Here is a 15,864-nt window from a genome sequence, read left to right on the forward strand (position 1 = left end):
CCCAGAAATAGCACAAAAAACCTTATTATTTTTTTCTTTATAAAACTTAATTTTTTTCCTAAAGCAGTTGGCCACCTAGAGGAGTAACTGGGAAGAGGCCTGTTCTGATGGTAGAGTTTCACTCTGCTGGAGCCTGAGCAAAAAAGTAATTAAATGTTGTCACCACCACGCAGTACATGGGACCACAGGGAGCTTTTTCCTATTGAACGAATTATTTAGTGATATATTTCTATGTATGCTGAGAAAGTGCTCCCAAAAACCTTAAGTTAATGTGGATAAAATTCAGGATGACCAGCGAATAAAAAGCAACAGCATCAACCTAAGAGACACGTCCTCAGTAATCTACACTTGAACATTAAATGATACTCTTGATGTACTGAAGTGGACCTTGATTTGATCCAAATTGAGAACCTTCTCTTTCTCTGGTATTGCTGTAGGTTTCACATATCTCCCAATTGAGGTGCTTTTGATGTATTAAAGAACTAGATTAAAAAGTGATTCTCAAACTTTAAATTGATGAGGAATTCAAGGAAAGTCATTTTCATCTTAAAAACCAAATTAAAGAATTTTAGAACTGGAAAGGGCCTTAGAAACTAGTGAATCCGTTTCTTTATTTTGTACGTGAAAAAAGACTAAGGCCCCGAGAAACTAAATCATTTGTTGACAATCACAGTCCTCTTCTTCAATATTAGTTCTTTATTCTGTGATCCTTATCAAGAAGAAATCCCACTAAACCTGAACTCTAGTTTGAATGTGCTTTTGGTTTTCTTGATCCTTGCTGTGCAATTGTGCATGTGAGTTCCCTTTTGGAACTCGAGGCCTAGAGCATGTGAGAGCTAGAAACCATCTCTGCAGTCCTTTAGCCTTGACAATCCCCCTCCCCGCTGCAGAGGCCCAGAGAGGGCAAGTGCAACTCACCCGTTTCACAGCTAGCAGGTCTCAGAACTCACAACTGAGCTCTGCTGTTCAGATGCCCGTCGTAATGCTTTTCTGGGACTCCAGGCTTCTCCCAGCAGTGTCACTCCTGCTCGGTAGGAAGTGTACATACACAGGTAGCAAAAGCAAATTTACTTGAGAAATATAGTGACTAGAATAAAAAAAAAAAAATCTGTGATGTGGGCAAGTCATTCGTGGAATCCTTAGGGCTTACAATTGGGGCATTTTGTGCTCCCTTCTGTTGCCTCGGAGGTGAGTAACGCAATTCCACTGTGTGTCTCTCTCTCTTTTTTAAACCCCAGCATATAAATAACGACCACATTCATGGAGAGAAGAAGGAGTTTGTGTGCCGGTGGCTCGATTGCTCGAGAGAGCAGAAGCCCTTCAAGGCGCAGTACATGCTGGTGGTGCACATGAGACGACACACGGGCGAGAAGCCTCACAAATGCACTGTGAGTGCCCAGTGGTGGGGCGGTCACGTGGGTCCTTGTTGCGCTTGTCAGGGTGTGCATGCTGATGACCACAGCTCAGGACAGGCATGATTGGGTGACACTGGGGAGGGGTAGAGTATTGTGTGTGTTGCTCAATGCAGGGGGCTTTGAGCTGCTATGTGGGACAGGGCAGCACTGCAGAGCAGCATGGGGAGGAGCGCTGGCACTTGGAGTGCACACGGCCACCGCCCAACACTCGGCACCAGAGGACTGGGCTGGCAGAGGGAGGGGCCCGTTTCCCACGTACAGCACTTGTATTGGCTTTTCAAAACGCCAGTCCCTGTGCCTGACTAACATCTCGTCCATCCTCGTGGCATAGCACACAGCCACAGAGTGGGCGGGGACTGCTGCAAGGCCAAGCATTCTTTCTGTGAGGCACCCCAGGTCCACTAGGCAATATTCAGCCCTGGCACTTTACATCTTAAAAGCCCTTCACAAACATGATCACATTCCATGTCTTTGTATGCACACAAAGCCATATTAATGAACTTTGTGCTGAATCCAAAATCAGTGGGAATTCGAGGAGATCAATGAGCAGATAATGAGACTCATTGTCCACATTGAGCAGTCTTTTTAAAAAAAAACAAAAAGGACTTTTACTGGCACTGAAAACGCTTGATCTTGAACTGCAGCAAGCCACATCTGAATCCCAGTAAATGCAGAGTGTAGTGGACTTATTGTTCCTTGGTTTTGAAAAGCTGCTGGCCCTTGAAACGTCAGTTTTGCATCAGCCTTGAGGGAGTGTCAGGCACAAGCTGCTATTGCTATTGTGTGGAGTAATCCAGCTTTACCTGCTGTCCTCAGTTTGAAGGTTGCACAAAGGCCTACTCGAGACTAGAAAACTTGAAAACGCACTTGAGATCTCACACTGGAGAGAAACCGTACGTCTGTGAGCACGAAGGTTGCAATAAAGCTTTCTCAAACGCCTCCGATCGTGCCAAGCACCAAAACAGAACACATTCCAATGAGGTAAGCTCTGCATGGGCCCAGAGCTCGTGGGTGGGATGAAGAGCTCTCGTGGGGAATGCGCAGGAAAGGGGGCTGCTCCGTTTGATTTTCCTCTCGGTTGTTCCCAGCGTGAGTGGGTTCTGAACCTGCAGGTGAAGGCTTGGACCTGAAGTGGGGCTGGAATCTGGGCCTTATTTGGAGAGTAACTCAGATGAAGAGGGAAGTTGTTTAAGCCCCTCGTGAACTTAGTTTCATACTGTTTGGAACCGCCACCTACCGGTCAAACAGTAGAAGCACTTAACTTGGAATTCGATCCACTTGCTCTGCGCTGGGAATACATGAATCCATGCAAAGGATGTAAGCCCCAAGGATGGATTCAGAAGCAGCGTGTTGACAGCCGACTGCTAAGATACCACTTTTATTTGCTTTCTCCAGGTGGTATCTTCAAATGCATTATATCAAAAAAGATTTTTACAGAGCAACCAGCCTTGGCTAAATACAATTTCCAGATATTCTAAATTCCAAGGGATCCTGGGAGATATTCTCAGAAATCCAGGATTGGTTGCTAGTCAGTTAACTAAGATAACATATCAAGCAAAGATTCATGGTAGTAGATGGTTCCTGTTGGGTCGCTGTTATTTTTAGATAGTTATCTCCCCCCCCCAAAAAAAAAAAAATCGCAGAAAAGCATAAGCATGAGAATGATTCCAAATGCATGTTGCTTACATTTAAATGCACATCTGCCTACAGACTTCCAACTTGCCCTTAGAGGTCTCACTCAAATTCTGGCTCCTCTGTGAAGCCTTCTTGAATGAATCAAGTGATTAAATAAAAGACTCCCTGCATTTTGGGTAAAAATAGGATAGCTAACCAGAATTTGTTAACGTGAGACATACTTCAGGCCCACAGAGTATGTCACCAGTTTGCTTGAAACCAGTTTCTCTTGAAAGAGAAGAAGCATTTTGCACACAGAAGACCCTGGCGTGCCTGTCACCCTTGCCAGATGCAGGTTAGGCCCATTTGTGATCTTTCAGATAGAGAGTTGGGGAGAGGGGATCTGGTAAAAACAAAGTAAGCCATTCCACTCAGTGGCCATTTGGCTTTAAGGTGGCAAAGATCGTCCTCACTGAGTTTTCTTTCAGCTGAACTGATAGAGCAAAATCGTCTCTAACAGGATTAACCACATTCTGAAAAGCACATTCATAAACTCACACATACACAAACTCACATGCAAGTTCATCCACACCAGCTCCTCTTTCTGAGAAGGTTGTGGTGGAATAAGGAAACTCGAGTGATTTGGAATCTCTTATTATTGACCAACTGGAGACATTGTAGGGGAGATGCTGCCACATGTTTACTTTTTTATGCCAAAAATGCTTTTACTGTGTGCAATAGCTACAATATAATCTGTTGCACAAAGTTTTAGGGAGTCTAGAATAGACAAATCCTCAGAGACAGAAAGTAGATTAGTGGTTGCCAGAAGCTGGGAGGGAGGAAATGGGGGTGACTGATAATGAGTACAGGGTTTCTTTTTTTTTGAGGTGGTGAGAATGTTCTGGAATTAGATTGTGGTGATGATCGTACAACATTGAGAATGTACTGAATGCCACTGAATTGTACGATTTCAAAGGGTTATTTTTACAACATGTGAGTTATATCTCAGTTAAAAAATGTTAGAGGGTTTAACTTAGAATTTAATTTATTATTCAACTATATTTTGTATATTTAAGTATAATTTCAACTAGAAATTTAGAAGGTATTCATTTTGATAGATGTTAGGCCAAAATTCTCTTCTGTTATTGTGAAGAAATTTGGGCAGTTGGGTGTGTTAGGATTACCAATGCACACATATAAAGATACTTACTGAACTTACTTATCTTTCGATAGACTTAAAACATGTGTGTGCCTATTTGCTTTAATCAAGTGTGTTATAGTTGAGCCTGTGTTCTTCTACGAGGTAAAAAGTGCAGTGCTGTCTAAGAGTTGAACATCTGCGATGAGATTAAAATATATAACGGTTGATAATATATTTCACCAATGTTAAGCAATTTACTTAAATTATTAACCTTGATCATAATACGTGATTAAAATTTTGCTCACACACATGTAAATCATTCTTCCCTAGAAGGCTTTGGCCTTGTGCAGGATTGACGGACAGTTTCAGATACAATAAAATTAAGTTTGCCCAGAAAATCCAGATTTGTGTAAACAGGTAATCCTAGAGATATCAAGGTACTTTCTTTTGTTTATTTGCTCTCTTATTTATACCTTCATTGTCCGCTGAACAAATTTTGATAGCTGGCCACATGCCAAGCACTTTCCAGGTGTGGCGAAGAATGTGATGGAGCAGAACAGGAAGGGAGTGACTCCCACTCAGGGAAGCCGTTCCGGCATTTCTCTGTCCCTTGAGCTGTCCTGCGCATTTAGGGCCATGGGACCGCAGCCTCTGGCCGGCCTCCGACAGGATTCCCTACTCCAGGCCACTCAGCTCTCCTTCCTGACCTTTCACTGTCATTACAGCGAATGGAACTTTCCAGAAGCCTGTGCTATGGCCTGCCTTCTCAGCATGTATGAAATGGTCCTGCTGCTGGACCTTTGCTCAGGACACTGCTTTTTGGCATCCTCCTGCCCTCGTTTTTATCTCTCAGAATCCGGGTAAAAGCTCCTTGACTGGTGCTCACTCTGTGCCATGTACCCTGGTGCGCACTCCATGTACATGGTCTTATTTCACACTCACCATGACCTCATGAGCTAACATCAAACCCAGGTACAGACACGTAATAACAAAACGATTCCTCCTCAGTGCACCTGCTGACATCGAACACACACTTTGTAATGCAGACAATGTCATCACCTAACTTTTCTACCAGATTTTATATTCCTTGAGATTAAGTCCCATTGTTCACAACTTTGTGTTCACAGAATCTTGCATATGGTAGGGACCATTAAATATTTATTGAAAAAAAATCGGTTGGATAAATTCTACAAAGTCTACAAAAGTCAGAAAAAGCATCAGCTGCTTCCACAAAATGCCTGTCAGTGCAGTGAGTCAAAAAGTTAACATCTGTGACAGAAGTTTGAATATTCAGGACACGAGAAGTGGGCAACTCAGTAAGTCTCACAACATTTATCTTAGCCTACAGTTATATTTCATTTCAGTCATTTATCACAGCAAAATTTGGGAGCCAGCCTACACGAGGGGTTAATATGTTTTGTTGTCAAGTATAAATCTCCTGAACCTAACTGTGTTCTTGTGAGTTTTTGTGGGTGAATAACGTATATGAGGGTACTTCAAAAGTTCATGCAAAGACGTGTATTATCTTTCAGTTCCGTTTTACCGCAAACTTTTTGGAGTGCTCTTGGGTGTTCACATGCAAGGGCAGGTGTACTTGAACGTGCTCTTGTCCTGGGAAATGGAGGACCGACACACATTTGTATGCTCATTACACCTTAGCAGTGTCCTCACTTCGAGGCTAACCCACAATATACACATGCCTGTGTTGACAGGAAGAATAGCTCCTCGCACAGGTACTGGGGCCCCACGTGGGGCCCCCTCTCCTCTTCCTATCCCCACACAACTGCCCCCCGCCTCCCAGTGTGCCGCTGGTGGAAGGACCTGTCGCAGCAATGCTGTGAGCAAGCGTAGGGCTAATGTCAGGACATGGTAAGGTAATGGCACTAATCGTCAGAGCCATTCTTCTGTCCTAATGCATAGGACCTGAGGCACTCGTTTCATTGTATCTATATGCTGCAAATCACACAAGCTCCTGAATAGACGTAATTCATAGTTAATGCGAGTCAATTCTACCCAGAGGCATCTCGAATGTGGAGGTGACGCCTCTCAGGATGATTTTCGGAGTCTTCGCTTCACTGCATTAGGACGTTTCAGCATTTTAGGTAGCACTCAGTCTGTTCTTGGGCTTTTAGTGAGAAAGCATCTTTTAGACATACATTTTATAAGATGGGGCATTTTTAAAGATATCATGGGTACAATTACATTAATCATGCCTTTTATGACGATTGCTTACTTAAATGCTCATCTTCTAGGATACATAGATTACATACTCACGCAAGCATCCATGAATATACATTATACTTCCAGCCGAGTGAACAAAATCATAATTCTGATACTGGTCATGAGCAAAGGCCAGCATTTCTGTGATTTGAGTAAATATTCAGCTATAAGCTGAACTGATACAGTTTTTTATAACTCTGTCTGTAGGCTTTCTCACTGACCCACATAGAAGATGAAATTAGCATGAAATAACTTATAGACCTTAGTTAGTATCGGGAGGAGAGCACGTGCCAGGAAGCCTGGTCCCCAGCACACCAGCCACCCTTTTGCAGTTTATGATGAGCCATCGTGGACCAGGCTTTACAACTTTGGAGATCAGAAAGGCCCTGGATATTTTGTGCTCTGAACATTCCCACACAGTTGTAATGCTGCCCAAAGGAACACATTTTAGTGACATCTAACATGGGAGAGGCTACAGGCAGTTTTTTTTATTACTATGCCTACGTGTAAATAGCACATTTTGAAAGGGGACAGAGTCGTATTAGATCTCGGAACCAGGACATCCATGAGAAGTTTTTTCACACACCCTCTCCTGCCAGGCACACAGCATCCTCCCAATTAGATGATGGGGTCTTTTAAGCCTCCTCCCGACATCACCCTCGTCACCATCCGATGTCTGCAAAGTGCCTGTCATGGCACTGTGTTACTTCTTCCTACTCACAGTGTAAAAGCTTCCAAGGACAAAAATCTATTGACACATTCTTAGTGCTCCCTGAGCTCTCTCTAACATAGCACTCTATTAGAGCTAGATTCTGTGGACATGGAACAGTGTTCAATGGCCTTATTAAACTCAAAGTTTTGTGAAAGTGTTTTGAAAGAATTAAAAATGTAATGCGCCACCACAAAGGACTGTTGGGCTGGAGTGTAATCACTTTCACAGCGATCTGTTATCTCCTTCTCATGGCATTTGGCAGAAACCATATGTGTGCAAAATCCCAGGCTGCACCAAGCGTTACACAGACCCGAGCTCCCTCCGGAAACACGTGAAGACGGTGCATGGCCCAGAGGCTCACGTCACCAAGAAGCAGCGTGGGGACATCCATCCTCGGCCCCCACCCCCTCGAGATTCTGGCAGCCACTCACAGTCCAGGTCCCCCGGCCGGCCGACTCAGGGAGCCCTCGGTGAGCAGAAGGACCTCAGCAACATTACCTCAAAGCGGGAAGAATGCCTCCAGGTGAAAGCGGTCAAGGCCGAGAAGCCCATGGTATGTCATTCACTCTCCTTTTGATGTCCCTAGAGCTGGTCCGGGGCCTGTTCAAAGAGCTGGGCAGGGCATATCAGGCTGTCTCTGATTTGAGGAAGCCATGAGCCCAGGGACCGGGATTGCTTACTTGAAATTGATCTACATAGAATAAATCAGCTCAGAAGAGAGTTTCCAGGTTCCCTGATTTTTAAAATTGATCTAGAACCATACCACTTGTGGCAGGAAGAAAGACTGTCTCTTCAGCATGTCTGTAATATAGAACAGAATTCACTGAGTCTTTCCACAAACATGTTTTCTGTCTTCTTTGCCTTGGTGACCCCCAGATAAATAAGCCACCATCCGTATGCTTTAGGAGTTTATAGCCCAGTGGGATAGACAGACCGAAAACAAATCCTACCACTCATTGTGATGGGGGCTTAAACACAAGTCCCTGCAAAGAGTTTTCAGGAGAGGAACTAGCTGCCAGTGCCCTCAGAGGGCAGAGGAGGCCATGGGGACATGGAGCCAGCACTCGGGAGAGGCAGGGCGTGTCCCGAGGGAGGAGAGGGAGCCCGGGGGGCCTGGTCCTGTGTGGAGTGAAAGGGGCGAGATGGGGAATGGCATGGCAGGATGGATTGTTTTTAGAAACAACTGCAGTCCAGTCCAGTCTAGAGATTGGATGAACCAGAGACCATTACTGCAGTTGTGTCTGAATCAAGGAGGCAGAGAACAAGGGAGGGCTTTGAACAGTCCTCATGGGCAGGCGTCGTCGTGGTTTGGCGACTCAGAATATTTCTGCGGATCGTGCTGCTCTGTCAGGTTCTTTCTAACTTCAGCTGGTGATTTTGCTTTTATAAAACACCAAAAAAAAAATTCAAAAGGACAATGAGAAAATTGAGTCGATATTAGAGGAGAGTCGGTACGTTTCTGTTTGGCCATGTGCATGATGGATTTAACCATGCGACTATGTTCAGTTCTAGTCTGTCACTCTCTGACCCATGGAGGAAATGTACCAGATAGAAGCCGCATGCTTAGACTTCCAGACACCCAGAAATGATCAGGCAGGCAGTTTTGTACTCAGTCTAAGGAAGCGTTTTCTTAAAATTAGAGCAGTTAAGCAAGTGGATGGGCACCCTGTGAATGTACGAGTAACACCACTGTATAGCAGCGTATATGCACAGGAAGAAGCAAACGGTTCCAGCATTGGCAGGGTGGGAGTCTACATTTCAGAGACTTATCGTGTTTATCTTTGAACTCTGAAGAGTCATAGAAAGTGACATTAAGTCTAGCCTAAAATAATGCTGATAGTCTGTACAGATTTATCATTACTTCTCAGTTGATAGCTGTAGTTATAAAAAGTGTCTTAAATATTTTTATGTAGATTATGATTGATCACTGTATTTTTAAATTAATCAGCTTATAAACTGTGTTTTATATACTTCTTTTAGAGTATAGCATAACATTGAGATGCCCCAACGTATGAAATATTTTGTAAAGTAATTAAATCATAGAAACATAGGACTAGAGGAGACAGAGATAGCAACTAGTCCCCACACTTTATAGGTGAGGAAACTGAGGCTTACTCAGTTTTAATAAATTAATCACATTTCCACAGTAGACTATTATGTATGTATATGCATACACACATTTAAATATAGGTAGGTATCTTCATAGACATTTACTAAAATGCACATGAGATTTACATTTCTAATAGTCATTCTTTAAAAACATGTCTTTGATTTGATCATCATGCTATAAATTAAATTCTTTCTTCTTTTTTCTTGTTAATGCAACATCTCCTCTGTCTAATGCTCCTAAATGTCTTGTTCTCACTTCCTAAGGACAGTGGGTAATAAGGTGAGGGAATTTTGGCTTCTCTGTGCTTTGTTTTGTTTTGTTTTGTTTTGTTTTGTTTTCAGTTTAACATGTAATTTTTTGTTTGTTCCACTTTTCTTTAGTTTTTGTGGCTTTGTGATATCTTTGGTAGTGAACATTACTCAGATGTGTTTTAAATATAGAAACAATGTGTTCTGAACATCAGCATGTGAAAAATGTAGAGTTAGATGGTGGAATTCATTGTTCTGTTTGTTCAGGTTTTCATAACAAATCACACTGGGACCAACCAAGCAGATGTTCTCAAAGACTATTTAATTGTGGTACTGAGTAGTGTAAATTCATTCTTGGACCAAATATGCACCATCTTCTTTGAGGAAGATCTGGATACATTTGTTGCTAGCAACTTAATCTCTATTTAAAGGTCTGAGTGCCTTCTTACATGCCTAAATGAAAGTGTCTGCCTGCTTGTGTGTGTGTACACACACATACACACAAATTCATATATGCACACACACACACACTCTGATTTGACAATTCTAGAGTAAAAGACATCCAAAGCTCTCAAAACTCCAGGTACCTCAGGAAGGAGCAGGTGATATGGCACTCCGAGACTCTGCCGAGGCAAAAAATTAAGCAAGGCTTTACACACTCATGATCAAATGTGTATATCTTATTTTGCTCTGCTTGGTTGCCCAGGATAAAGTTAGTGTATCATGTGGCACTCACATAGAATGTGTTCATTTGCTTGGGTGGGTGTATGTACTGTGATAGCAGAAAAGTATATGGGGCACAATTGAAAAGTCCTGTCTCTGAAAACCCCTGCCTAACAGCACTGTGAAGTCCACCTAAGACTCCAGTTGTATGATGTAACTGAGTGTAGTTATCTCTCTCTAGAGAATTTCTAGCTCGGTCAGTGGCTCCAAGTTTATAGTAACATTGGAGAAGGTGCTGCAGAGGCGTGGAAGGACCCAGCCTAAGCACCTAGGAGAGTCATACCATCAACTTTGTGACTTTGGGCATTCACTGAACTTCTCTGAACATCACTTTTCTTTTCCATACGAAAAGGATTTGAGTGTTTATCAACCAAGGCACCACTGGGATTTTAGATCAAACAGATCTATATTGTGTGTACTGTCCTGTGTTGTGCAGGCCGTTTTATGGGGATACTACAAAAAGTTTGTGGAAAATAGAATTGAATGATAATACAAACCTTTCCATGAACTTTTTGAAGTACCCTCGTATATAGTGCTCTGCAGACATTGGGACTGCCGAGCTTCCCACCCCCTATGTCCAGGAGCCAGGGGGGTGGGGGGCTGGGGGTGCTTTCCCTGCTGGAGAACCACTGGACTAGATGGAGTTCCAATTAGTTGCAGAATTTTCTCAGAGTCCACTTGGTTGGGATGAGGAAAACATTTCCTCATTCTCCTTGTGAAATGCTCGGGCACACTCAGGGGAATCGTGGAATTGTCACATAGATGCCCGATCGCTGGGATTTGCAGCTGTGCTTCCTCTCTGGATATAGCAGAAGCTAAGTGGTTAAAGTTTTACCTCTTATAACTGCCTTTATCCACATGTTGGTTGAGGTTCTTCTACAAGAGCAGAAAGATGTAGAAGGAGGGAAGAGAGGTTACAAAGGACTTGGCTAACCAGCCCTGAACAGCCTAGAGGGGCTCTTGTTGCAGAAGAGGTAATGCGTGCCTATGGAGCATATCTTTCATTTATGTTTCAGCTGAGCAAAATGAACCCAAAGACAGGAACCAACTTGGATAATAATAATTGCTAATGCCCTCTCCACCGGTTATTATTATCCAGTTCTTTTTATACTTGTGTGCTCTCTAGGCTTCACACTTAATTCCCAACAACAGTGCCTAAATAAATCGTCTCCATCTTCCAATTAAGGAAACTAAGGTTTAGAGTGGCTAGGTGATTTGCACAAAGATTAAAGTTGTGGAGGTGGGATTGGAACTGAGGAAGTGTGTTTGCAGAGTTGGCATTTGGGACAGGATTCCATGGCTAATGTCATACCGATCACACTACATCTGGCATTCTCTGCCGGTCCACTGCACACCAGCCTGCTGGTCCATCAGTCATTGTGGCTGAAAGAGGCCACCTCCATTCACTGGAACATAGTTGTTCTCATTCAGCTACTGATAATCCCAAAGGTCATGATGTGCAGGGGCTCTCATTATTGGCTCTTTCCTTTACCCTCCCTGGTGACATTTCTTTCCTTTCCTCTTGACCCCCACAGACATCTCAGCCAAGCCCTGGTGGTCAGTCTTCATGCAGCAGCCAACAATCCCCCATCAACAACTATCCCAACAGTGGGCTCGAGCTTCCTCTGACTGATAGAGGTAGCGTAGGAGACCTCAGTGCCGTCGATGAAACCCCGATTATGGACTCAACCATTTCCACTGCAACCACAGCTCTCGCCTTGCAAGCTAGGAGGAACCCAGCAGGGACCAAATGGATGGAGCATGTGAAATTAGAAAGGCTAAAACAAGTAAATGGAATGCTCCCACGACTGAACCCTGTTCTACCCCACAAAGCCCCTGCAGTCTCTCCTGTCATAGGAAATGGTGAGTTTCATATTGGACTGTGCATCTGCTCAGGTTTGTTCTGTTAAGTGGGGCCAGAGTGCTGTGAGAGGAACTGGGCCCTCGGCTTTATATCTGCTCGTTTCCACACCAGACCTAAAATTACAATGCAGCCATCCAGAGTAACAATGAGCCCATTTGAGGTTCCTTTCTGGAAGGTCCACATTGTAAAAACAGGTAGTAACAGGATAATACTGAAACAAAAAGTAAGACTTTGTATTCTGGTAGCAAAATCGTAAGTGTTAGACTAGAGTGAGAAAATGCCAGTGGCAGAGGCATCTGTCGTTTGGAAGCCTGTCTCTGGTTTCCAAAATCTAAAGCCCAGAGGTCAGCAGCGACTTTTATTCAGGTTTGCTCAGTTGAAGGTCAGGCCGGCGTCCTTTCCCATTATCTTCCCATGTAGTTTTTGCCTCTGAGATTGCTGTGGATACCTGGAGCACATCCTAAGGGCGCACCTCTCCTCTCCACCAACTCAGGTGTGTGTTACCTGCTCATGGGATGTTGAATAAACAGGAAGCCCTGAGTGTGGACATGAAACTCCTGAAATACTTCCTCCTGGGGTCTTGCTTGGGATGTGAGCCTTGTGTGTACATCCCGAGGTTCCTTTCGTCCTTGCTCTACGCCTGTGGAGGAGCTTAACTGAATTTAGGGAGTTGTTATTGTATTACTTAAGCCGGGATGGGCAAACTACAGACTGGGGGCCACATACAGCCTGCCCCCTGATTTTGTCTGTAAAGTGGCATTGGCCCCAGCCACAGCTGTTCATTCAGTGTTGTCCGTGGGTGCTCCGGCACTACACTGTGCAGTCGGGTACTTATGATAGAGGCCCGGGACACCGAAAACAGTAACTCCCGGGCTCTTTAGAGAAGAGGCTGGCCGCGGCCTGGCTTCGGTCACCCTTGACATGAATCCCTCGTCACACGTCTCTCCCTATCCCCAGGCACACAGTCCGGTAGCAGCTGCAGTCTGGCCGGGCCAGGGACGCTCCTCCCGAGCAGAAGCGACCTCTTGGGCGTGGACCTCACCGTGCTGAGCCTGCTGGGCAGGAGGGACAGCAGCACCAGCAGCATCAGCTCGGCCTACCTGAGCAGCCGCCGCTCGTCGGGCATCTCGCCCTGCTTCTCCAGCCGCAGGTCCAGCGAGGCCTCTCAGGCTGAGGGCCGGCCGCAGAACGTGAGCGTGGCCGACTCCTACGACCCCATCTCCACCGACGCCTCCCGCAGGTCCAGCGAGGCCAGCCAGGGCGACGGCCTGCCCGGCCTGCTGAGCCTAACACCCGCGCAGCAGTACCGCCTCAAGGCCAAGTACGCGGCGGCCACCGGCGGGCCACCGCCCACGCCGCTGCCCCAGATGGAGCGCATGAGCCTGCGGACCCGGCTGGCGCTCCTCGGGGACTCCAGGGAGGCGGGGGTCGCGCTGCCGCCCGTCCACCCTCCACGAAGAGGCAGCGACGGGGGCGCCCACGGCTACGGCCGGCGCCCCCTGCTGCCCTCCGACGCGCTGGGGAGCGGCGTGCGCAGGGCGAGCGACCCCGTGCGCACAGGCCCGGAGCTGCCCTCTGTGCCCCGGGTGCAGCGCTTCAGCAGCCTCAGCCCTCCGGTGTTGCCTGCGTCCGCGGACAAGCGGAACCTGGTGCTGCAGAACTACACGCGGCCCCCCGAGGGCGGCCAGTCCCGTCACTTCCACGCGTCCCCCTGCCCCCCCAGCATCACCGAGAATGTCACCCTGGAGTCCCTGTCCGTGGGCGCCGATGCCAGCTTGAGCGATGAGGATTTCTTGCCAGATGACGTGGTGCAGTATCTAAACTCCCAGAACCAAGCAGCGTATGAGCAGCACTTCCAGAGCGTCGCCGACGACAGTAAAGTGGCCCACGGGCCCGGGGACTTCGGCCCTCCCGGGCTCCCGGCCAGCCACGCCAGCCAGCAGTACCGTGCCCTGGAGCAGCCCTCGGCCGACGGCGGCAAGCCTGACCTGCCCATTCAGTGGAACGAAGTCAGCTCCGGGAGCGCCGAGCTGTCCTCCGCCAAGCTGAAGTGTGGCCCGCGCTCCAGCGCGCAGCAGGCCCGGGCCTTCGGTCTGTACGGCAGCGGGGTCCACCTGCAGCACCCGCTGCGGAGCGGCGCCGGCCCTGCGGGGGGATACCAGCCCCTTGGGGAGAACGGCAGCTCCTACGGTGGTCCCGAGCCCTTGGTGACCCACAGCGGCAGCTCAGCTGGCACCAGTGGAAATGCCTTCCACGAGCAGCCCTACAAGGCCCCGCAGTATGAGAACTGTCTCAGCAGGCAGCCGGCGGCCCCCAGCGCGCTGGGTGGTACCTGCGCGGCCAGCATTCAAGGATCAAAGCTGAAGAGCGCTGCTGTGCACGGGAGTGGGGGGCCACTGGATTTTGGCCTGGCAGCGGCCCCAACCGAGTCAGCTGGCAGCGCAGTGAACGGCATGCAGACCCAAGACCTGGCGGGACAGGGCTACCTGGCTCTCCAGCTGCTCGGCGGTAGCCAGCAGCAGCAGGGGGTGGGCCGGCCCGGGCAGCAGGTGCTGGGCCAGGTCAGCACGGCCCCGCATGGAGGTGTCTACCCGGGGCCAGAGAGCTGCCTGCCGGGGGCTCACAGCAGCCAGCTGTCGAACCTGGCAGCTGTCAGGGGCTACCAGCCGTGTGCCAGCTTTGGGGGCGGCAGGCGCCAGGGTGTGGCGAGGGGACAGCTCAGTGACACAAGCGAGACCTGCAGGGTGAATGGCATCAAGCTGGAGATGCAAGGGCAGACCTCGCAGCTCTGTTCCAATGTGCAGAACTACTCTGGTCAGTTCTATGACCAGACCGTGGGCTTCGGTCAGCAAGACACGAAAGTGGGGCCATTCTCCATTTCAGAAGCCAGCTGCCTGCTGCAGGGGACCAGCGCCGAAAACGCTGAGTTACTTTCCCCAGGTGCTAACCAGGTGACGAGCACGGTGGATGGCCTCGACAGCCATGACCTGGAAGGGGTGCAGATCGATTTCGATGCCATCATAGACGACGGGGACCACGCCAGCCTGGTGTCAGGGGCCTTCAGCCCCAGCATCACTCAGAACTTTTCCCACAGCTCCTCCCGCCTCACCACCCCGCGCGTGGCCCTCCCATTCCCCGCACTGTCCCTGAACACCACCAACATGGCCATCGGGGACATGAGTTCTTTGCTAACCTCCCTGGCGGAAGAAAGCAAATTCCTTGCAGTTATGCAGTAAGCATTAGGGAAAAGGACCGCAAACAAACGTAAGAGTATAGGAGTTGAAAAGAAGAAACTGTTGTGGGCTGGTTTGTTTTTTTAGTTCTGTATGTATTTTAGCAATCTCATCTCACCTGACTGGGATGTGTTTCAAGTATATTCCTTTTATGGAAAAGGACTCTGAAAAACCCTAAAGTATTCTAGGGAGAAACTGTCTTACATTTCAGTTTTGAGTCAGTATTGTTACACTCGAACCACCCTCTTTTTTCTTTAAACTGTAAGCCTGCCCCGTTTTTTAGTAAACCAGTGTCAGTGTGTGACGTGCTGCACGCTCTTCTTCCTTTTAGAAGAGCAGGCAAATGAGAAGATTTGACTCGTTTCTCTGTTCCTCAAAGGAAGCAGGAGTTGGTGTGCTTGTGACCAAGGGGTTACACTTCCAGCTTTTTAATTAACTTTTACATATGCTCAGTGTTTCGTTTCTGTGTTTTGTGTATTGGGTTTTGTTTTGTTTTGTTTTTCTTTTGATTCCCACATTGGGCACAAGAATCAGAATTCGGATAGTGAGCTTTAGAATCCTTTGTGGGTGCAATGTCAAGATTT

General features: G+C 47.2%; 1 protein-coding gene across 1 annotated transcript in view; it reads left to right on the forward strand.

The window, feature by feature from the left end:
* The window catches only part of GLI3 (GLI family zinc finger 3), a 263,430-nt gene extending 248,140 nt beyond the window's left edge, over positions 1–15,290 (forward strand). Inside the window, exons 11-15 of the mRNA XM_063113777.1 lie at positions 1,239–1,388; positions 2,232–2,396; positions 7,365–7,655; positions 11,719–12,046; positions 13,005–15,290. Of these exons, the coding sequence (XP_062969847.1) occupies positions 1,239–1,388; positions 2,232–2,396; positions 7,365–7,655; positions 11,719–12,046; positions 13,005–15,283 (3,213 nt within the window). The 3' untranslated portion in view covers positions 15,284–15,290. The remainder of the gene's footprint in view (positions 1–1,238; positions 1,389–2,231; positions 2,397–7,364; positions 7,656–11,718; positions 12,047–13,004) is intronic.
* The last annotated feature ends 574 nt before the right edge of the window (positions 15,291–15,864 follow it).

The sequence above is a fragment of the Cynocephalus volans genome, chromosome 11 (assembly GCF_027409185.1).
Source record: "Cynocephalus volans isolate mCynVol1 chromosome 11, mCynVol1.pri, whole genome shotgun sequence".
In the NCBI taxonomy this organism is placed as follows: domain Eukaryota; kingdom Metazoa; phylum Chordata; class Mammalia; order Dermoptera; family Cynocephalidae; genus Cynocephalus; species Cynocephalus volans.